This window comes from Aethalodelphis obliquidens, unplaced genomic scaffold (genome assembly GCF_003676395.1).
Source record: "Aethalodelphis obliquidens isolate GAN/ISIS:26980383/991018 unplaced genomic scaffold, ASM367639v1 scaffold56, whole genome shotgun sequence".
In the NCBI taxonomy this organism is placed as follows: domain Eukaryota; kingdom Metazoa; phylum Chordata; class Mammalia; order Artiodactyla; family Delphinidae; genus Aethalodelphis; species Aethalodelphis obliquidens.
In genome coordinates, this window is record NW_020838000.1 from 9,144,955 (window position 1) to 9,167,293 (window position 22,339).

The following is a 22,339-nucleotide window of genomic DNA, read 5'->3' on the forward strand; positions in this document are numbered from 1 at the left end:
AGGATGCGCAACATCACTAATCATTAGAGAAATGCAAATCAAAACTACAATGAGGTATCACCTCATGCCAGTCAGAATGGCCATCATCAAAACAATCTGCAAACAGTAAATGCTGGGGAGGGTGTGGAGAAAAGGAAACCCTCTTGTACTGTTGGTGGGAATGTAAATTGATACAGCCACTATGGAGAACAGTATGGAGATTCCTTAAAAAACTAAAAATAGAATTACCATATGACCCAGCAATCCCACTACTGGGCATGTACCCTGAGAAAACCATAATTCTAAAAGAGTCATGTACCCCAATGTTCATTGCAGCACCATTTACAATAGCCAGGTCATGGAAGCAGCCTAAGTGTCCATCGACAGATGAATGGGTAAAGAAGATGTGGCACATATATACAATGGAATATTACTCAGCCATAAAAAGAAATGAAATTGAGTTATTTGTAGTGAGGTGGATGGATCTAGAGTCTGTCATACAGAGTGAAGTAAGTCAGAAAGAGAAAACAAATACCGTATGCTAACACATATATATGGAATCTAAAAAAAAAAAAAAAAAACGGTTCTGAAGAACCTAGGGGCAGGACAGGAATAAAGACACAGATGTAGAGAATGGACTTGAGGACACGGGGAGGGGCAAGGGTAAGCTGGGACGAAGTGAGAGAGTGGTATGGACTTATATACACTACCAAATGTGAAATAGATAGCTAGGGGGAAGCAACCGCATAGCACAGGGAGATCAGCTCTGTGCTTTGTGACCACCTAGAGGGGTGGGATAGGGAGGGTGGGAGGGAGATGCAAGAGGGAGGAGATATGGGGATATATGTATACGTATAGCTGATTCACTTTGTTATAAAGCAGAAGCTAACACGCCATTGTAAAGCAATTATACTCCAATAAAGACGTTAAAATAAATTTTAAAAATAAGTGCTTGTACTTACAGTAGAATAAATTGACCCCAAACAGTGTAAGAATTAGTTCTGAATAGAACAGTGAAGCCACTCTGGACAGAACAGGCACAGGGGACATTGGAAAGCTGTCTTGGGAGCCTGTCACCCTGCTTCTCCTCCCTGCATCCTACTCCATGTTGAGAAGAGGTCTCTTGTACTGTTACCAAATAGGCATCTAACCATGCAGCCATCTGTTAAAACCGCCTTAGAACAGGTAAATAGTAAAGTGCTTCACAACCTTCCCAGAGGGGTTGGCAGCTGTATTCAGAAGTAAGTCTAAATCCTTACCATTCAGAGTGTGGTCCATGGACCAGCTGTGTAGTCATCCCCTGGGAGCTTGTTAGAAGTACTGACTCTCAGGCCCCACCTCAGACCTGCTAAATTAGACATTCTCCAGGTGATTTTCATGCATATTAAAGATTGAGAAGAATTAGTCTGAGTAAGGTTAACGGAATACCAAATCAGAAATGAGATTTCCTATAGATAAAGCCAGCTTCAGATACATCCTGATGTGAACATGTTCTCCTAGTGGGTGATGGGTAAGTGCTTTCCATGCGTGAACTCTGCTCTTAGGACATTTTGCATGTATTAGCTCCTTTAACCCTCAAAAGACTCTGTGAGGTCAGTTCTGTAATTATCGCCCATTTTACAGATGAGAGTACTGAAGCACAGGGAGGCTGTGTTTAACTCTCTTCTGCAAAAAAAATGTTACTAGTCATGCCTGGACAATCGGTAATTTCTGCCTTATCAGAGCCGAGAAAAATAAAATGGGGTAAGAAACTAAGATCTTTTTTTTACTTCCTCAGTAAAAATTATGAGAGGAAGTTGAATAAGAAGAAACTTCTTTCTCTAAATTTTGTGAGCTTCACATGTTCTACTTGTAAATTGTTGCTTATAAACAATCCGTATCCCCGTCCCACCCACGGCAAGCGCATGATTGGAGTTAATTATTTTAACTGCCCACATCTGACTTCAAAAGGATATTTGGAACACTGCCACATAGAAACCAATGAAGTGAATGTGGATTTATTATGTAATTGGTCAACTTGAGGGATTTGCTAAAAGACAATACAGCAAATGTTTGCACGGAAAAATAAGTTTCTCCCTCTATTTCATCTGGTGGCCCTGTCCTGCAGCTCTTCGTGGGCTGCTGCGGGGGGAACAGGTTCAGATGGTCCCTGTTAGTGATCAAATGAGGGAGAGTGATTAGAGAGCCCGGCTGGCAGAAGCCTGGCCCATGGCCACGCTTATTTTAGGGCAGGCCATTTTTAACTTTATAAGAAGGCAGTATTCTTTTTTTTATTTTGGTAAAATGGACATAAAATCTGCCATCTTCATCATTGTTAAGTGTACAGTTCAGTGGTATTAAATTCGTTCATTGTGTTGTGCGTCCGTCTCCATAACTCAGCCTATCCTGTAAATTTGAAACTGCACGTTAAACAATAACCCTCGCCTCCCTCGCCACCCTTCCTTTGGCAACCACCCTTCTACTTTCTGTCTTTATGATTTTGACCACTCTAAGTATCTCATATAAATGGTACTGTATGTAAATACCATACAGTATTTGTATTTTTGCGAGTAGCTTAGCATGTTTTCAAGGTTCATCCACGTTGTAGCATATGTCAGGATTTCCTTCCTTTTTCAGGCTGAATAATATTCCATTGTAGGTCCTTACCACATTTTGCTTATCCATCCATCTGTCAGTGGACACTTGAATTACTTCTACATTTTAGCTATTATGAATAATGCTTCGGTGACCATGGGTGTATAAATACCTCTTTGAGACTCCCCTTTCAGTTACTTTGGGTATATACCCAGAAGTGGAATTTCTGGATCATTCGGTAATTCCATTTTTAATTTTTGAGAAACATTTATACTGTTTTCCACATCAGCCTATACCATTTTACATTCCTACCAGCAGTGTACAAGGGTTCCAGTTTCTCCACATCCGTACCAACATTTGTTATTATTTGCTTTTTGGATAGTAGCCATCCTAATAGGTATGAGGTGGTATCTCATTATGGTTTTGATTTGCCTCTCCCTGATGATTAGTGATGTTGAGCATCTTTTCATGTGCTTGTTGGCCATTTGTATATCTTTTTTGAAAAAATATCTATTCAAGTCCTTTACCCATTTTTTAATCAGGTTGGATTTTTTTTTTTTCGTTGCTATTGAGTTTTAAGAGTTCTCTATATATTCTGTGTATTAATCCCTTATCAGACATATGATTTGCAAATATTTTCTCTCATTCTGTGGGCTGCCTTTTTACTGTGTTGAGCACAAAACCACAATTGTTTTGATTTTTTGTGCACAGTTTTTTGATGCACAGAAAAATTTTTGATGCACCAAATTTTTGTAATTTTCATGAAGTCCAGTTTTTCTACCTTTTCTCTTGATGCCTGTGCGTTTGGTGTCATATCTAAGAAATCATTGCCAAATTTAACGTCATGAAGTTTTGCTCTGTTTTCTTCTAAGTGTTTTATAGTTTTATGTCTTACATTTAGGTCTTTGATCCACTTTGAGTTAATTATTTGTTTATGGTGAGAGATAAGGGTCCAACTCAATTCTTTTGCAAATGGATATCCAGTTTTCCCAGCACCATTTATTGAAAATACTGTCCTTTCTCACATTGAATGGTCTTGGCACCCTTGCAAAAATTATTTGACCCTATATGTGAGAGTTTATTTCTGGTTCTTTATTCTGTTCTATTGATCTATGTGTCTGTCTTTTTGCCAGTACCATGCTGTTTTGATTACTGTAATTCTGTAGTAAGTTTTGAAATCAGGAAGTGTAAGTCCTCCGGATTTGTTGTTCTTTAAGATTGTTTTGACTACTCAGAGTCCCTTGAGATTCCATATGAATTTTAGGTTGAATTTTTCTCTTTCTGAAAAAATGTCATTGGGATTTTGATAGAGGTTGCATTGGCTCTGTAGATCATTTTGGATAGTATTGACATTCTAACAATGTTAAGTCTTCTAATCCATGACCTTGGAATTTTATTTCTCCTTAATTTCTTTCAGCAGTTTTTATGATTTTCTACATATAAGATTATGTCATTTTAAAACAGGGATAGTTTTATTTCTTCCTTTCCAATGTGAATGCTTTTTATTTCTCTTTCTTGTGTAATTGCTCTGGTTGGAACTTCCAGTGTTGAATAGAAGTTGTGAAGGTGGAACATCCTTGTTTTTTCTACTCCCGATCTTAGAGGAAAAGCTTTCAGTCTATTATCATTGAATATGATGTTTGCTGTGGTATTTTTCATGTATGGTTTTTATTATGTTGAAGTACTTTCCTTTCACTAGTTAATTGAATGGTTTTATCATGAAAGGCTGTTGAATTTTTTAAAATGCTTTTTCTGCACCAATTGACATGATTGTCGTTTTTTTCTCATTTTGTTAATGTGGTGTTGTTCACACTTTCATATGTTGAACCATCCTTGCATCTTAGGGATAAATATATACATATATATGTATTTATTTATTTATTTTATATATATGTATGTGTGTGTGTATATATATATATATATATATATATATATATATATTCTTTTTTAGGTTCTTTTCCCTTATAGGTTATTACAAAATATTAAGCATCTAAATGTCCTAGTCTTTAATGTCTGGCTCCCCAAAGGGGAGAAAGAGAAAAATGAAGTGGGGCATAAAGGGTGCAGGCTGTTTAAATCCACTGGAAGTCACTTCATCTGGAGAGGGAGAAGTTTGCAATAATGGAAGGAGGTGTGACAATGCCCGCCCTCCTCTTTGTCTGCACCTCTGTGATCAGAAACAGCAATCAGTGATCAGCGCAGATCCCTGATATTTGAAGGGCAGGGTCCTTTTTGCCCACTCTGGCTCCCACAAGCTGCATGCAAGCTGCTCTAAGAACAAGGGCACAGCTGCCTGCCACAGGGCTAGGGGGTGGGGTAGCCCCCAGGTAGCTCCTATTGTGCTAAGAGCTGAAATGGACCGAAATTAACTACAATCTACCCTCCATGCCTTCCCCGGGAAGTCGACAGTCTTCAGTAGACTCCAGCATTCCAAAATAGTTACATCAGGCAGATTCTGCTGGTGCAATTATTGAATAGGTGGGGAGACAGATTTCTGGTGTTTCCTACTCCCCCATCTAACCCAGGGCAGTATTCCTTAATGTAGTTGTTTTATTCAGCTTGCTGGAGGAAACTAAAGTATGAAAATTCATAAAGTACTGTCAAGTTTAGGTTTTAGCACCTTTGTTCTAGGCTATAACAGGCGGGAAGGAGCATCACCCCATTACAGCATGACATGGGGAGGAGGGGGGGGCCTCCGTGCTTGTTACGAAAACCCATTCTGTGAGGAAGGACATCTCTGGTGTCCATGGGTGGTATGCATCTCAGTGCTGGGACATAGCACTGCTTCAGTGGCTGAGAAAAAAAAAAGTCCGCTTGTGTAAGTTCTGCTCCTAGCTAGCCACCTCGCCATATTAAATTTTATTTATAAAAATAAGGGGTTGAAATATATTATCTCTAAAGGAAATTCCAGCACTGAAATGGTATGAGTTGCTAAATACCTTAAGCTTTGAGTTTCAGTTCAAAATTTCTAAAGGCCTTTTTCATTCACATTTAACATGTTTGTTTACATCCTGTCTGAAAATAGGAACTGTTTTATTTACTGGGGAAATTTGATAACCATCTTTCCATTTTTGTGTCTTTAAGAATCACATTCTTTCTAGGCAGCCCCTGAAGAACAGCATCCAGTGATATTCCCACTTTAAGTGCAGAGAAAGGAGCCACTACCCTGAAAATGCTGCTCAGGGCTTGCATATTGTACATTGGACAAAATATTATAGTCATTTACTTTTTCACAAGTTATTTCATTTAAGTTATTCTTACTGCTTAGTGTTGTTTAGGGAACAGATTTGTTTAGACTACAGTGTTGCTTTCAGTTTGACTGGGAATCAGTTTTGGTAATTTAAAAATATTAATATTTCCTTTTTCTCCTTAGTTAATCACCTTTTACTTTTTTGTCTTATTTTCTCTCTATTATGTTATTTGAATAATAATTTGATTTGATGATTACGAAAGTATGATCTGATTTCACTGTAGAAAATCCAGAAAAGATCAGAGGGAAAATGACCTACAATCGCACCGTTTGGAGAATAACCAATATAAACAGTTTGCTGAATGTCTTTCCCCTTTTTTCCAAAAACAGAATCATTCTTTACCTACTACTTTTCTGGTCAGTATATATGTTATTGTTAAATGTTCTCCTATGAGAACATTTAATTTCAAGTTGCATAATATTCTGTGCATCAATGTGTACCACAGGTTACCAAGTCGCCTGTCATTAGACATTTCGGATCTGTGTCGAAAGGACGAGGAATTTCCTGGGAGTTGTTTTTGCCCATGTCCATAATTCCTTGGAATAACTTTATAGAAACTCTACTAATAATCTAAAGACAACAAAAGGAACATTTACTGAGCGTTTACCATTCACCAAGCACTGTGCAAAGCACTTCATCTGGAATATCTCATGTAATCAATCCCCAACAGTCAGCTGAGATAGGGGTTATTATTATCCCCATTTTATAAACAGGAAACTGAGGCTCAGCAAGCTCGGCTCTCGGGTGGGGGTCACAGAGGCGGTCCGTGCGGGTGTGATACACACTGATGCTAGGGCTGCCGACTGTGCTCCAGCTCGCTCCCTGCGTCACACACCCAGAGCACTGATTTTTATGCTCCTGAAAAGCCTTCTTCATGCTCCTCGTCTGTGTTTTCCAGTGGCATCTTCCTCTGCTGACACCATATGCTCCGGCTGGGGTTCCATCCACACCATGTGTGTATTTTGCCCTATGTAACCACAGCTTCCTCAGAACATCTGAGGCCTTCCCACTTTTTCTCCTCGAGACTTTCCGTTTCCTTCACTTCCCACTCCTTCTTCACCCATCTGCTCGATAACGACGGGGTGTCTCTCCTGTCTTCTGGCTGCTATATTTAGCCTGTTCCTGCTGCCTGCCAGTCGGTGTCGGTTGCTTGTCTGCCGCCCTGCAATCTGAGGATACCCCGCTCGGAAGCTCAGCGGAACTCCACCCTGGTGCCCTTCCTGCCCCACTTTTCTCCAAACCAAGCGCGCCGGGGTCTCCATTAGTCCGTGGACAAGGACCCTGCTGCCGCCTGTGTGATCACGAGCAGGGCAGCGTGTCAGGGCAGTGGGCACCGCAGTGCGCACGTTGGGCCCCAGCCCCCAAAACCTCAGTATGTGAAGCAGAAATAATAGGGACGGAAGGGAGGGAGGGGAGCCTTCCTGCCGGTCCTCCACTCCCGCTGTGCTCCACGCCCTCCTCGACTCAGTGACAGGCTCTTTGCCCGTGTCCCGAACTTTTCTGACTCTACTCCTTTGTTCACTGGGTCCCTGCCTCCTAAAACATCTTCCTTCGTTTCCTCTGAGCCAAGTCCCCCTTCTTCAAGACGCATCAAAAATGCTGCCTCTTCCAGAAAATCTGCCTTCATTTCTACCTCTGTGGAGGCCATCTGCCCTCCCCATAACTGTGAAGTTTCTTTTCTCATATCTGCTGCAAAACTTCCCTGACCCCGCTCTTGCCTTGATGTATAGGTCTGACCTCCTGCTAAATTTGCAGAGGTTGGAATACGTGTCTCATTTGTTATTATATTTCCCACAAGGGACAGCGCAATACAAATGAATATATTTGTTGAAAAAATTAATGAATAAACCATAAACTGCAAAATCCCATCCTGTTATTAACCCAGAAAGAACACAAAGATGTTGAAGCATTTAACAAAATTGATATATATAATCCATATATTATAAAACAATTTAAACACTTGAGACATATAATATGTGAGTGAAAGTGTAATGATGCATCAGCTATCTGGGGGTGAATGGTGGTAGAAGCACCACTTTTTAAAAAGCAAATTCAAAACACATGTCTCCAGATACAGTCCAAGCAGAAATCATTCCGCAAACTAAATGGAACACAGCCAATCATACCTGAGTGTTTTTGAAGGAAAATAATTTAGTAAGCCATTTGGGGTTAGGACTTAACATTGGAAATAGTGAATTTCTCTTAAAGGAAACTTGAGATACGAGGTTATTCCTTGTAAGTCCTAGTAGTAATCAAGCATAAGAAAGAATATATACACATGGGGAAATAGGAGTAGTGGGCTAAGTGACTTGGGTTCTGAAACAGCTTTGTCAACCTTGGCATCACTTCCAGAGAACGTGGCTTACAGAGGAGACCACGTTTCATGTAGGACATGATGAGAGGGTCTACCTCATAGGTTTATTGTGAGGATTAAATGAGTTCATGCACGTGAAGCACAGGGTCAGGCATATTCTAACCACTGTAAAAGGGCTAGATGACGGCTGTTTTCTTCTTCTGATGGGACGGCCCTCATCCTTGGTCCTTCTCTGCAGGGCCGCCAGGTCCACCTGGTGCTGTGTGTTGCACACGTGGTCTGCACACCACCCTACTTCATAATCCTCCATCCGTTTCTTGCCTTACACATCAGTTCATTATCCAGAACTTAAGACAATAATGGGCTCCCAAGCCCTAATTCATCTTTCTGGGCTGGACCACATACAAGTTTTAAACCAAGAGTGAATCATAGACCTCTGTATTTAAAATCCATTTTATTGTTTTGACCTGATAAAAAAATGTTTAAAAAAAGAATAATTGCCTTTATGGAGTACCTGTTCTTTGCCAGACACTCTCCATGTGTTATCATTTGGTCCTCCCACCAATACTGCCAAGTGGGGCTGAGGGGACCAAGAAATTAAGCAACTGCTCAAGATTACACAGCCAGTAACTGGTAGAAAGAGGATTCAAACCCAGGTGTGTCTTCCCCTGAATTCTGCCCTGTTTCACCATCCTCCCTCCTGTAACAGCACACGTATGTGAAAGCAAATATAGTACGCGTTTCTCTTCATGTCTTATTTATACATAAAAATGACACTAACCGGTTGTTTTTGTAAAACCTCAAGGCAATTAGCCAAGCATCTGTTTTTGATTACAGACCATTAATGAAAACAATGGACTAAAGCTGTCAGTGTCTGAAGCATGTTAGTCGGGAGGCTTGTGGAGCCTGAGAAGCTAAGATAGAAATGGAAAGTCAGTTCTCACAATTTTAGAAGCTTGATTCTCGGCTCTTCTTTTATCTGTAATTATATGAAAGAGTGAAGAATAAATGACAAGCCACCCTTTTGCCTCCAAGTGATGCCATTTCTATTTATAAAGTCTGAGTGATTGTTGAAGGGCTTAGGAATATTTTAAGATTAAGCAAACTCTAGAGAGATCACACACTGAATTTCAAACTTTCAAATGGAAGAGGTTCTTGCGCCCCTCAACCTGTTTCAACCAGAATGCTCCTCTTATCTCATAATTGGGCTTTAGTGCCAGCTTTCCTTTGGAAAAAAAAAAAAAGGTTTAAATTAATGAAAACTGCCATTTTCTACAGAGCAGATTCCATTTGTATTGAGGTTGACTCAGGATTTTGGCAAGCAAGATGCTCTTCACTTGCCATCAGTGTCCTACGCAAAAGTGCACGCCTGGAAGACTGTGTCTTATATCCCCGTGTGCTCAGCCAGCACACGCTTCTGCTGCCGTGCTCTCGGGTCTGCCCCGTGCGCTTGTTCAGGTTGTGCACTGCACAGTTCAGAGGGCGCCAGCCTCAGCCCATTTTCCTTACAGTCATGTTCCTACCAGCACGGGTAACGCGTTTGGAGGAAGAGACCCCCTTGAGCTCCGTACTTCCCTCCAGCTGTCAGTGCCTCACCACCCACAGGCAAGGCCTGCGTCCCCTCCAGCTCTTGTTCCCTCCCAGCTTTTAAAAAGAAAACAAACTGAATACAATAAATCCGTCGAGGTAGGAATGACTGCTGGGGATTAAGGCTTCCAAGGGCTTTTGCATCTTATAAGAAGTGATGACTTAATCCAAACTAAACTAATACATAGAGTAAATAGACAAGAGGTTTTTAAGCCAGGAGGTGGTACGTTCCTGGTGTCCTTTAGTCCATTCCGGGCTCTCAGCACCCCAAATTGTAGCCGAGTGCAAGGACAGACTCTGGCCATGCCTGGGTCCCCTTCTTTCGAAAGACTTCCACGAGCTGGCCTCAGTACAGTTTGAGACTCTTCCAGTTGGGTTTGTATCTGTGACACATTGAAAAGGTGACTTGTTCCATAGGAGGGACAGGAGGCTGGGATCAGGATTCCCAGGGCAGTTATTCTTATTTCTTTGTAAGACTTTCATGTACTCTCCCTCATCCTCTAGTTAATATACCTTTCCTATTCCAAGTCCAAGCTTGTAAACTCCTTGGGAGCAAAATATCTAACTTCTGCCTTCTCCAGAGGGTGCCAGAGTTAGGCCCAGACTGGGTAGAGGGTTACTGAAGTTGACATGACTTGTTAATGGCAGGACCAGGAATAGAAGTCAGATTTCCTCGTGCCATATACCACTCTAGTGTTCTTCCCATTCCACCCCCATGTCAGTTATCTGTGGCTACGTAACAGAAACCACCCCCAAACCCCGCTCCTCAAAACGGCATTGTTACTTCTCATAGGTTTACCGGTCAGGCATCTGGACAAGGCTGGGTTAGGCCGCTCTTCCGTTCCACGCGATGCTGACTGGGTTACTCATTTGGCTGGCTTCAGACAGATGGAGCTGAAGGGTCCAGGAAGACGCCATTCACGTGTCTAGAACCTCACTGCTTCTCCTGTGGCCTCTTTCTCTCCATTTTGTCTCTCCTCCCTTTCAGTATCCTAGCCTGAGCTTCTTGACAACTATGGTAGCCCTCTTCCTCTAGTGCAAGCAGAAGAAAGCAGAAGTTGGCAGGCCTCTTCCACTAGCCCCCAGCTGGAGCATCCTCTGGATCGAGGCAAGTGGCAGGCCAGCCAGGATTCGAGGGGAGGAGAAATAGACACTACCTCTTGACGAGTGGAACAGCATGTCCATCGAGGGAGGGAAGGAATGGATGGTGGCCATCTTTGGAGACGAACCACAGCCAGGGTTAACCCACAGATGTAGCCTTCTTTCTGTGATTCCTGTAGGGTCCTGATAGAATGGGGAAACTCAAGTTTGTGCAGACACAAAGGAGAAAAAGGAGAAGAAGAATGCCCTGAAACCACCTACCCAAGGCCCCAGTAATCATTCCCTGTCTGAGCTTCTCCTGGTTGCATTTGTCTTTACTTGAGCATCAGGAGAGAGGCTGCTTCGCCTTGTGGGATGTATAAAGTACATGGTTCATGCTTGTGTAATCCTACAGTGGGCATTTCACAGTAATTTGTTTTTAGAGCTATGGCTGTGTCTGTTTTCTGCGTCAGGCATTTAAATGCATATTCCTAAGGGCTCAGCCTCCAGGCAGCCGTTAAAGACAGTGCTTTTCAGTGCTGCCTATGTGTATTGCTTAAATGGGGTACACCTACAAGTAACCTTTTCAACTGTTAATTTCCATCTATGTGTCAAATTATATTCAGTCTCTAAGAAAAAGTATCTCTTGGGAGGTTTCTCTTCCCTTTTTTTTTGATGACACAGAGGATTCTTAATGTGAAAAGAAAAGTGTCTAACACTCGAAAATCAATTTGCTAGCCTCCTCCAGCTTTGAGGATTACTCTTTCTCTGAGAAAAACTCCCTTAATCTTCGAAATTTCCTTGGGAACTTTTTTGCATGTATTCCTTTTTTTCTTAAAAAAAAAAAAACCCAAAACCCACGTTGCATCCTTTTGTTACAGTTAGATTGTCTTTTACCATTTAGATAAGTATCCCACCCAGAGTATTATTTGACTGTCAAATAAATAAATACAATCCTCTAGTATCCTACCAAGAGAGGAAACGTTAAGAGCAGCTAATTATGGGCTGTGGGGACAGAACTTTTCCAAGTGCTTTGGGAAATCTCACGTTTTAAGAGATTATCATTGTCTAGAAAATGATGAGATTTGTCTGAAACAAATGGAAATCTTTGGTTTCCCAAATGTGTGTGAGAAAATGTAATGGTCTTGTACCAGCTGCCTAAGGAGTAGGGTCCACTGAAATCCCATTTACTCTCTCAATTGGTGTGCCTCCATAGTTACTGAAGATATTTTATGTACTTCTGTAATACAAGGTTGTATGGGTAAACATTGACACGTGGCGCAAAGCTAGCATTCAATTAAGAGAAGTCCAGATTTTTTTTTTTTTTTCTTTTTTTTTGCGGTACGCGGGCCTCTCACCGCTGTGGCCTCTCCCATCGTGGAGCACAGGCTCCGGACGCGCAGGCTCAGCGGCCATGGCTCATGGGCCCAGCCGCTCCGCGGCATGTGGGATCTTCCCGGACCGGGGCACGAACCCGGGTCCCCTGCATCGGTAGGTGGACTCTCAACCACTGCGCCACCAGGGAAGCCCAAGTCCAGATTTTTTTAAACCTCCACTTTACCCTTACTCTGGTTTGGTGGTGGTGGCAGTAGTGGGTTTGCTGTTGTTTATTTGTTGCTTTCTTTTGTTCTGTCTAGGGCTGAAAAGACACTGTGGCTCTTTAACAATTCAGATCATTTGGAGGACTTTGGGGACTTTCTTTGATTTTTTTTTTTTTCATTTTCATATCTTTGCTCCCTTCATTTTAGGAAGAAGAATTAGAAGCCCAGATTTCCCTCCTTCAAGGACAGTTGAATGACCTGGATGCCATGTGCAAATACTGTGCAAAGGTGATGGACACTCATCTTGGTGAGTGAAGTACTTTGGCCCTGGGCACACTGACAGTCGCGACAGTCATAGCCCAGCCGCGAGGGCCTGTGTTGAGCGCTTTACGTGAATTATCTCATGTAACCCACACAGCAGAGCTGCAGTAGGTGTACGGTTACTATCCACCTTGTGCACATGAGGAAACTGATGCACGGAGATTAATACAGTTTCCCCAAATTATAACCCCAGTGAGTAGAGGAGAAATTCAAAATCAAGCAGTCTGACTCTAGATTTCAGCTCTTAACGGCTACACTGCCCTTTGTAAATATCTCCCTGCCCCAAACCAAAATGAAATATTGAACTTTCAAGATCAGATGGTCAGCTCTACTCTTGTGCTAACCTGCCTATCATCACTCATGTGATGATTATTTTGACAGTGCTTTCGTTATTTTTTTAAGTATATGTTTTTAACCACCTGCCCAAAATGCATGTCCAGACCCTGACCTTTTCTTACTTCTGACTGTGTCTATACTTTAAGAAATGTCTTTAAAAAAAAAAAGAAGAAGAAGTCTTAGTCTGAAGTTGAGTTTATGTGTGAGTTGCCCATATGTCACATGAGAGAGTCTTCAGGCCTTATTCTCTACATTTGTGAAAGTTCTGTACTTTATATTAGAAGAGGCCTCTGCTGGACCACCTGTGTATTGCTTCAGGAACTCCATTCTGCTTGCAGAACTTTTATAATCCATACTGTGGTTATTTTCAGCCCACTTATGGACATCCTTTCCCTCTCCATTCTCCAGTGTCTAGTATCTGTAGTTTGGGAGCAAATTAGGAAAACAGGACATGTAATCTCATGGAAGTGGCCAGTATGCTGCCTGGTGAGTGTGGAGAAGTGGCAATACCAAGCACTGTGAGAAATCAGGACGTACCCCACCTATGAGGGGAAACCAAAGAGAACCTACCAAGGCCTCTTCCCACTGGCAGGGGCCATGAGAGTGGCCCATCTGTGGGGCCTTCGCTGAAGATAGACTTTATGTTTTTCTTCACTTTATTCCACAAATATTGAGCGCCTGCAACATGCCAGGCCCTTTTCTAGACACTGGAGAAATACTAGTGAACAAAACAGATGAAAATCATGTATATTTCACAGCTCAATCCTATTTTTGACAATTGAAAACAGCCATGTTTTATCAGTTTCGTGTTTATCCTTCAGAAATAAACTATGTTTGTACAAACCAGTATAACCCTGCACTTACCCTTTCAGAGTGCAAGTAGAGCATAATCCTCACACTGCTCTGCACTTTGATTTCTCGTTGAACACTATATTATGGAGAGCATTTCTATATGAATACAGAGAGTGGCCTCATGCTTTCTTACACCTGCATTGAATCTCATTATATGGCTGTATCAATTCACTTAACCCCAGACTAATGAGCATCTAAGACGTTGCCAATCTTTTAACATTACAAATGATGTTAAAATGAAGAATCTTATGTAACCTTTCACACATGGACAAGCATATGGTATAAATTCCTACTTTTCACCCTTTAAAGGAGTGTTTAAATAACTGTTGTAAGTATAAGACAGCCCTGAAGCTCAGTCCTTGGTTTTCCTAGACCCAGGGAGCAGTTGTTTGTAGAACATGAAGCTTATTATAGACAAACACTTTATGTAGGAATAACAGTGACAGCCCAGGCAAAATCTAATCATTTGAATTAGCCGAGTAATGGAGACAAAGGCAAAGTGAATTCCTGGTGCCAAAATTACCCAGATAATTAAGTTCCTGTACTTGACTTGGCGCTGGCAAGTTGGTCTCAATAATGAATCAGGAACACAATCCTCACTTGCCTCCAAAATTCAGTCGTCCTTCCTCTTTTTTAGAAGAATGAAAAGACTCAAGAGGGATGAAGATAGACTTTATACCTCAGATTCTATCAGTCACCGAGCCTGCTGGGTCCTGAGTCCATGACATGTGGCCAACACGGCTGTCGTCTGGATGTAGCCTAAAACATACTGGCCTGGAGCCAGTAATACACGCTCTCTTATGGCTTTAGAGAGGTGCTTGAACCAAGTGTCGCGCGGCCTCCCGCTCGCTGGGCCCTGTTCTATCCTCCGCCTTCTTTCTGCTCTCTTGACCCCTCCTCCAGAGAAAGGGCTCAGGAGGGGGAAGCTGCGGGACAAACCGCGGTAGGTGATCAAAAGGGTAGTATCTGTAATCACAGAAAGAGACGTTCCCCGTCACACCTGCTTCCACCCCCTTCAAAGCTCTATTTATATGTTTCTTTATGATCACTTTTTAAAATTCATATAGAATTGATTTTACATGAATCTTATAGCATCACAGTTTAAAATGCATCAAAAAGAAGGGGGTGGGATGAATTGGGAGATTAGGGTTGACATATATACACTCCGATGTATAAAATAGATAACTAATGAGAACCTGCTGTACAGCGCAGGGAACTCTGCTCAGTGTGCTGTGGTGACCTAAATGGGAAGGGAATCCAAATAAAAGAGGGGATGCGTGTATACGTATGGCTGATGCGCTTTGCTGCGCAGCAGAAACTAACACAGCCGTGTGAAGCAACTATACTGCAATAAAAAACTAAAATGCTTCAAAAAGAAGTAACAAAGAGGTAGTTTATGTATAAATAACTGCTATGTATTACATAACTAGTTTTAGTTAATTATTTAAGTATAATTTTAATTTTAAAGTAAGTGTGGGCGTGTGTGTGTGCACATGCACGTGTGTGTATTTTTTCCTTCTCCAGCTAAATGGGTGACCTTCGTGTTACTTGATTTTTGGGTTTTGACCAAAGTAGGAGAACAAAGAAGTGACTGAAAAGATGTACTGGAACTCTAGCAAAATCCTAGAGTAGGATATTTCCAAGTTGTTGGGGCCACATAGCAGCTTTTAAAGCAACTTTACTTAAGCCTCAGAATTTTCAAACAGCTTTTGCTCTGATTTTTGTTCTTTCAGTCAGCACCAGAAGAGCATTTTCTCAATGCATGGGAGAGGGAAGCACTTTAATTAAAGAAAAGCCCATACCCAGCTGTGAATTTTCAGCTCACCACAAAACTAGATTTGTTTTTGTGTATATGTTTCACTTTCAGCCAGAATCCCTTCCCATGGCTGTCGACTTCTTTTTGCCATACAGATAGCACGACTGCATTTTTACAGTAGGGTTGAGGGTTGCTACAGAGAATTCGTGGCCCCGGGGGCTGCAGATGCATTTTATTTCATCTGCATATATAACGCTGGTTTACTAAAGGGTGTTCCCGGGTTGTAGGCAGTTTTGACTGTAAGCAAAAATTTGAGGAAAACACAAAGATTAATTGAGGTGAAGCTCTTGATCTACTTTTTAAATTATATCCTTTAAAAATGACTTTAATACCCTAGTATTTTTTCCATATGACCTTTTCTGTTTTTCCTGATTATTAAAGTAGTTCAAAAATAGGCACAAGTGAAAAATCCATGACTACGTGATTGATTATAATATAGTAATGCAATCTTTATAAAGATTAAAATATTTATTAACATAAGGAGATGTTCAAAATATATTATGAAGTGAAAACAGCAGGTGGCACAATAGAATATATTTGATGTGAAAGTAACCATTAACAGTGATGGCCTGAGTGAAAGGAAGATTATAGAGGGACTTTCTAAGGGACCTAGTCTTCTATGCTTGGAAAATCTGTAGATGCCTTAAGTGCGTGTAACTAGGACCTGGGGGTCAGTCTTTACACTGCAGGCAAGAGTCAGCTGTAAGAGCGGCTACAGTGGTACCTGAGAAGGAGAGACAGCCTCGTGGGCATCAGACAGACACAGGGTTGAAACCAGGCTCCGTCACCTGTGAGATCAGCGTGCTTATGATCGCGTCCACATATATAAAATGGAGATACAAAGATCAATCTCTTGCCAGTTGGTTGCCAAGACTGGTATGTTTTTAAAGCCCAGCACAGGTTGGGTTTTCAGCACAAATCCTCCCCTCTTTCCCCTTAACTCTTAACTGTCCCTTCTGGTGGACGAGCCTGGGAAACTCAGCCAGCCCATGACCAGAGAGCTGAGTAGCGACTGGTCTCGGGCCCCGCTGCGAGTTAGCGGGAGAGCTGGGAACAGTACCACACTTCCCCAAACCTACTCGAATATTCCTCCATCAAATCATGCCAAAAGATGCTGGATTTTTGGATCTGCTGGTCCTCAGATTAGGTGTGTGAGCTCTTTGAGCAAAAGCAGCTTTGTCAGAGCCCAGTGGTGCGTCTGCAGGCCACCGTGGCATGAGCCCCCCGAGGGTCGTGAGAGCGGCCTCGGCCTCACATACTCATCCTGGGAGTTACTGCTCTGCACCCTTTTCTAATGTTAATTATTTTCACTAAATTCCTTTCATTTCAAGAGAATGCCATATCAGCCTATGTTATCATCAGACAGGAAATAATATCTTAAAATGTCAAGTACAGTTGAAGGCCATTTTTATAACAGAACAAATACAGAGAAAAGCATCTCAGTTAAAAATTAAATGCATTTGTTTAAATGGTCCTTTAATTGTAGAGGTAATAAAATTGACTGGTTAGCAGTTATTTCCTTATAGTTCTGGAAGCCAACACTGAAAAAGTATTTGTCTTCTCAAAACTCTACCAAAATTCCCATTTCATTACCTCCACATAAGTGAGCTATGTGAATTCAAAGATTTAGAGACAGGAAGTGAAAATCTGTGTTTTATTAAATCTAAACTTTTCCTGTCAACTTTAGAAGATTTTTTCACATGTTAATTTTTCTGTTGCTATAGTCACTTCTGACAGTTGAGCTGAAAACCATTGACAGCAGGAACCTCCTGGCTGAGTCAGGCTATTTTTAGGTTTGCCGTCCTTCACACGTAATTTAATTGCACGTGGCTGAGCTGCCTGCACTTCTCTGATCTGTGAGCAGCTGGGCTGCTGATCGCCCTGCCTGCTCCCAGGGGAGGTGTTTCCCCTCATCTGTTTGGTATTTACACTAGTTTCCGGCAGCTTGCCCTTTCATTGGTGGTTCACACAGACAATGGGAGGGTTAAATGCAATGAATGAAGGGAAATTAGAGTTCTGCAGCCCATAGGATCTTAGACTGTTGAAGATGTGGACCCCCAACAGGCCGTCTCGGCCATTCTTCATTTCACAGATAAGGAAACCGAGGCCCGGGCAGAATGAGTGACACACAGCTCGCTGGTGCCAGGGGCCCAGACCCCATCCCAGGCCTTGGACTCTCTTCCACTGATGACCCTGTGGAGGCCACGCTCGAATCAGTAGTGGGACTCCAGATCTGCTGCTTTATGGCACACATCCTTACTGACTTTGTACTCGTCCTAATGTTTATGCAAGAATTAGCTGTAAGAGGAGGCCACTTTTGAAAATCAGTTTATTAGCCTCTGCAAGAACTTTATGCATCTGATTTGCTGATGTTTACAAAAACAGCGTTCAATTGATGTCTTTGGAAATGTTCGGCAAGCAGTTAACTAATGACATTTGAGAAACACAGAAGGAAAATGTGATCACCAGACAGCTTTCCCTCTGTCAACCACACTGTGATAAAAGCTTCTTGTAATTCTTCTAAGAATTTGAAACACTGCATTTAATTGTGGGTAGCATAGTCCTCTGTAGAAGGATAAGCTATACTTCACCTGGGGGTCTTGTTGAAAATGCAGATTTTGACTCAGTAGGTCTGAGCCGGGGCCTGAAGATGTGCATTTCTAACAGCCCCCAGGACACCTGGTGATGCTGGCCCATGACAGACTCCAAGCAGCAAGGGACAAGAGAACTTACGCAATCGGGGCAAGATTCAGTTAATGTATTGCTAGCGCTGTCACGCATCCGTAACCCCACACTGCAGGCACACGTGCAGGAGTTCTGTGGGTGGAGAGCTCACAAGCTCCCTGGCGACATTCAGTGCCGTTCTCAGCCTCTTTCCAGCCTTGCTGTCTTGTGGAAGGCATTTTCCCCCCGGTTGTATTAGCAGAAGCCTTGGAAGCATCTTCCTTGCACCAACCCTAGACCTACTGAGAAAAACTTAGCCAACTGTACGCTACCTTATCCTTTCCTGGCTCCGAGAACACATCCCTGATCACGAGGCCTCAGTATGGACGATTCATCTTGCATCCTTTTGTTTTCCATTTTATGGCTCTCTCCATTTTCCCACATGCTTTTCCAAACTGAATATCTTTCACTCTCTTTCTCTTTTGAAGATCATTCCTAAATCCTTTGTCTTTCTTAAACTGTGTCTGACTGCAACACCTGTTCTTCCCACCTCCATATCAGGCTGCCTTTCCACCTCCTCTAACCCCGGCCTCTCCAGCGATGACCCAGGAAGCAAAAGACTTGTCCCCCCCTTCCCCCTACCTCAGTAGAAACAGGCTTGCCACCAACAGCTCGCAGGCTCAAGGACTTCTTGGCCACCACAAGCGTCTCATGCTGAGCTGAGGGCTTGTGAGGGGGGAGAGGGGCCCCGAGGCGGAGGTGAGGAGGCTCGTGTTCCTGCCATGGCTGTGTTTCACTCCCAGCTGAGGTGTGGCACTTGACTGTCCCCGGTCCTCAGGTGGGCAAAACCTTATGGCCTGCAATTCACAAAGAACATATCCATCTTCAACCCAATTCAAAGGGTGTTGTCTGACTAAATGATGTTATTTTAGGATGATCTTAGCCAAACTTCTATCTCATTGCTCCCAAACGAGACGCGGTGGTTACAGAAACCCCAGGATATTTCCTATTAGTGAGGTCCTAGCTGTGTTTCTGCTTTTATTTTTAGAAATATGTATTCTGGCAAAGGCATCTAACCCTTACTGGAGCTTAGAGACCTTTTAAGTTGAAAAGTATGTGCAGAGTCTCTTCTGCTTGACCCAAAGGTGGCAGCCGTATCGTGAACAGGATAGATTTTACCTTGAAGAGCCGTGCTTCTGTGCCAGCCTCTGGCCGGCAGGGAGGGAAATCCTGAGAGAAGAATCAGAAACGGTTGAGACCAGTACAGATTTGGAGCTCTGTGCTGAGCACACTCAGTTCACTTAGGAGAACTGTTTATTGACCCGAAGACTAAGCTTCAGTGCAATACGCGTTGTTTGCCTAGTCTTCCCTTGGGTTTTCCTAGGGATTGTTCCTCTCCCAGTGCTGAGTTTAGGGTCTTCAGCCATTCTGGCAGCTGGATGCAAAGTAGGACCCTTGATTATATTTTCTGTGTGATCTGCTTTTTGCTTTTTAAGAAAATACTGAGCGCAAAGCCCCGGACTCAGTCCTTGGCCCTCAGTAGACCGTCAGTGACTCTACTTCCCTTCACCCGCCCCTCCCACTTTCCAATCCGGGGTCTGCTTGATCGGATTAGTAGCCCTTAATTCTTCACCTGAGAACTCTCTCACCTCCATCTATTCCTCAGGAGATAAAAATCAACCCTAATGTTGGCGGGAAAGCCTCGCATCGGCCATTCAGCCAGTATTTCCTAAGTACCTGCTCTCTGATGTAGAAACAGGCTCAGGGTGAAGGAGGTTGGGGTGGGGTGAAGTGGGGGAGCGCTTTTCAAATAGAGCTCAACGTGAATGGAATGAGTGGACCAAACTTCAAAGTAGGGAGACAGAGCGCAACAGAGAATATGCCTTGTTAGAAATACCTAAAGTGACACGTGGCTTCACAGGAAGCAAGCACAGTCCTCCTGGAGCACCAGTGATCTCAGAAACATTGGCAGGGATGGTGGGTTCAAAGTCAAGGGATGTCGTGAACCCACACCACCCGCATTTGCAACCAGAAGACCTGGAGTCCAGGACTTGCCGTGCAGAACCGTGCAGTTTCAGGAAACTTTGAGTCTTCAAGCCTCATCTCTGGATGACAGTTGCAAGCAGGAAAGATGAAGCAGGAGAGTCCATCAGGCGGGTGCTTGCGGAGGGAAGGACTGACGCCTGAACAGCTTTAAGGTGGGCTTTGAAGAGGAGGAAGGTGTGGTGTTAGGAGGAGAGTAGAAGGGCCTTCTAGACGGGGAGTGGCATTGCAGGGACACCCAGAAATAGACGCCACGGATTAAGGGATGAATTTGACGCCTACAAGTCTTCTCCTAGACCTGCCTTCTCCCAAGACTGGACAACTCTGGCACACCCTCTGTGGGCAGAAATCCCTTTGCTAATAATGGCCCAGCCAAAGCCAATAGTGACAAAGTACAGGTCTGCCCCCCTCCTTGACTAATGGTCCCTTCTTAAACCACCACCACTCTCTGGACGCGTGTGACCCTAGGGCAACCACACACGTGCCCCCTCTGGTTTGTAACAGCCTGTGTATTTCCTCTGGGGCCGTCCCTTATTGTCAGAAGTCAGGGTGACTAAATCTCTGTCAGAGATGAGAGAACCTCTGGGAGCAGAATCCACTTATCTGGGTATTTAAGGAACTGGTGAAAGAAACAACAATAGCAACAACATACTAAGCAATAATAATCATAGCAAGGCAGCATGATAGACGTGGACCACTTCGATTATCTCCTCTAACCTTCAAGGCAGGTGTCACCCACATGTTACTGATAGGTTTAGTGACACACAGACCCATCAGTATCATGGCCCAGGGTCATCAAAGTCCAGGCTGTTGGATGACCACTCCAGTGCTCCGGAAAGCTCTGGGAGAAGTGATTGGTGTTCACTTCTCTGGGAGAAGTGAAAGGTGACTTCCTGCCGCTGGCTGACCTCCCTTAGGTCAGTTCCACCACCAGATAAAGGGCACTGGCATCTCAAGGCAGTCAAGTCACTGCCAGGACTCCATCCTGTGCCTTTTCGTATCTCCAGCTTCCCCATCAGTGCCATATGCATAAATCGTGTGTGTCAGGAGGGCTCAGGAGTCCAGCCAATCCGGAATCTGATCCTAGCTCTGTCCAGTCATGGGACCTCACGTAAGAGACCTGGCATTTCTCAGCTGGGCTCCCATTTCTATGATAGGATGATGGCCCTCATCCAGAAGAGTTGTTGGGATAGTCAGATGAGGTAAGGTGGCTGTGTAGACATGGAAGCTCCCGGGTGTTGAGCTTCTGCAGTGGCCTGGGTGCTGTGCTGTTTGTTTATGCTTCACACTAATCCTCTGGGGAAAGGTCTGTTATTACCCCTCAGGCACAAGGAGGTTAAATGACCCGCCCAGTTTCACCTCCTCTGTAGACAGATGTGAGTCCTCCTTTTGTCCCCTTTTCCTGCCCTTCTTAACGAATATAGGCTTCTGTTATCTTTGTACCCGGCATATAGATGAAAACACTTTTATTTTAGCGTTGAAAAGAATTTTAGGAAATTGAAAAAGTAGTTCGTGTGCCATTTCCATTATCCTTAGAGAGAGAGACCCATTTTTTGCGGCATTGACATTTCATTAAAAGTAGTGGAGACCCCATGGGATTGTGATGTTGATGAGATTTTTGTGTAATTTCCACAGAAGCAGTTAGGTTTGTGAGGTTTTCCCCTTTAGTTTCAGTGCCCCAACATCTTTAATAGGTAATGCTTTAATAATAGAAGGAGATTATAAAGAACATAACCTTCCTTCTACACAGAAACAAAAAGAAAGAACCTTTACATCATCATTTATATTATTCTGCCTCTTACTAGAAGGAAAAATGTGCACTACATTGAAAATTTAAACATTTCACATTTCTGCCTTCAATATTATAAGGTATGAAAAGAGACCATTATGTTTTTCTATTTTTACATGCAGTGCGTTTGTGACTGAGAAGTTCTATATTACTAGAATGGTTGTAAATGCTGCCTTGAATCAGTATATAGTG

General features: G+C 43.0%; 1 protein-coding gene across 6 annotated transcripts in view; it reads left to right on the forward strand.

The window, feature by feature from the left end:
* The window catches only part of TBC1D5 (TBC1 domain family member 5), a 540,677-nt gene that overhangs the window by 506,212 nt on the left and 12,126 nt on the right, over positions 1-22,339 (forward strand). For all 6 annotated transcript variants that reach the window (XM_027086554.1, XM_027086556.1, XM_027086555.1 and 3 more), the window contains one exon: positions 12,534-12,633. In XM_027086554.1, coding sequence (XP_026942355.1) covers positions 12,534-12,633 — 100 coding nt within the window. The remainder of the gene's footprint in view (positions 1-12,533; positions 12,634-22,339) is intronic.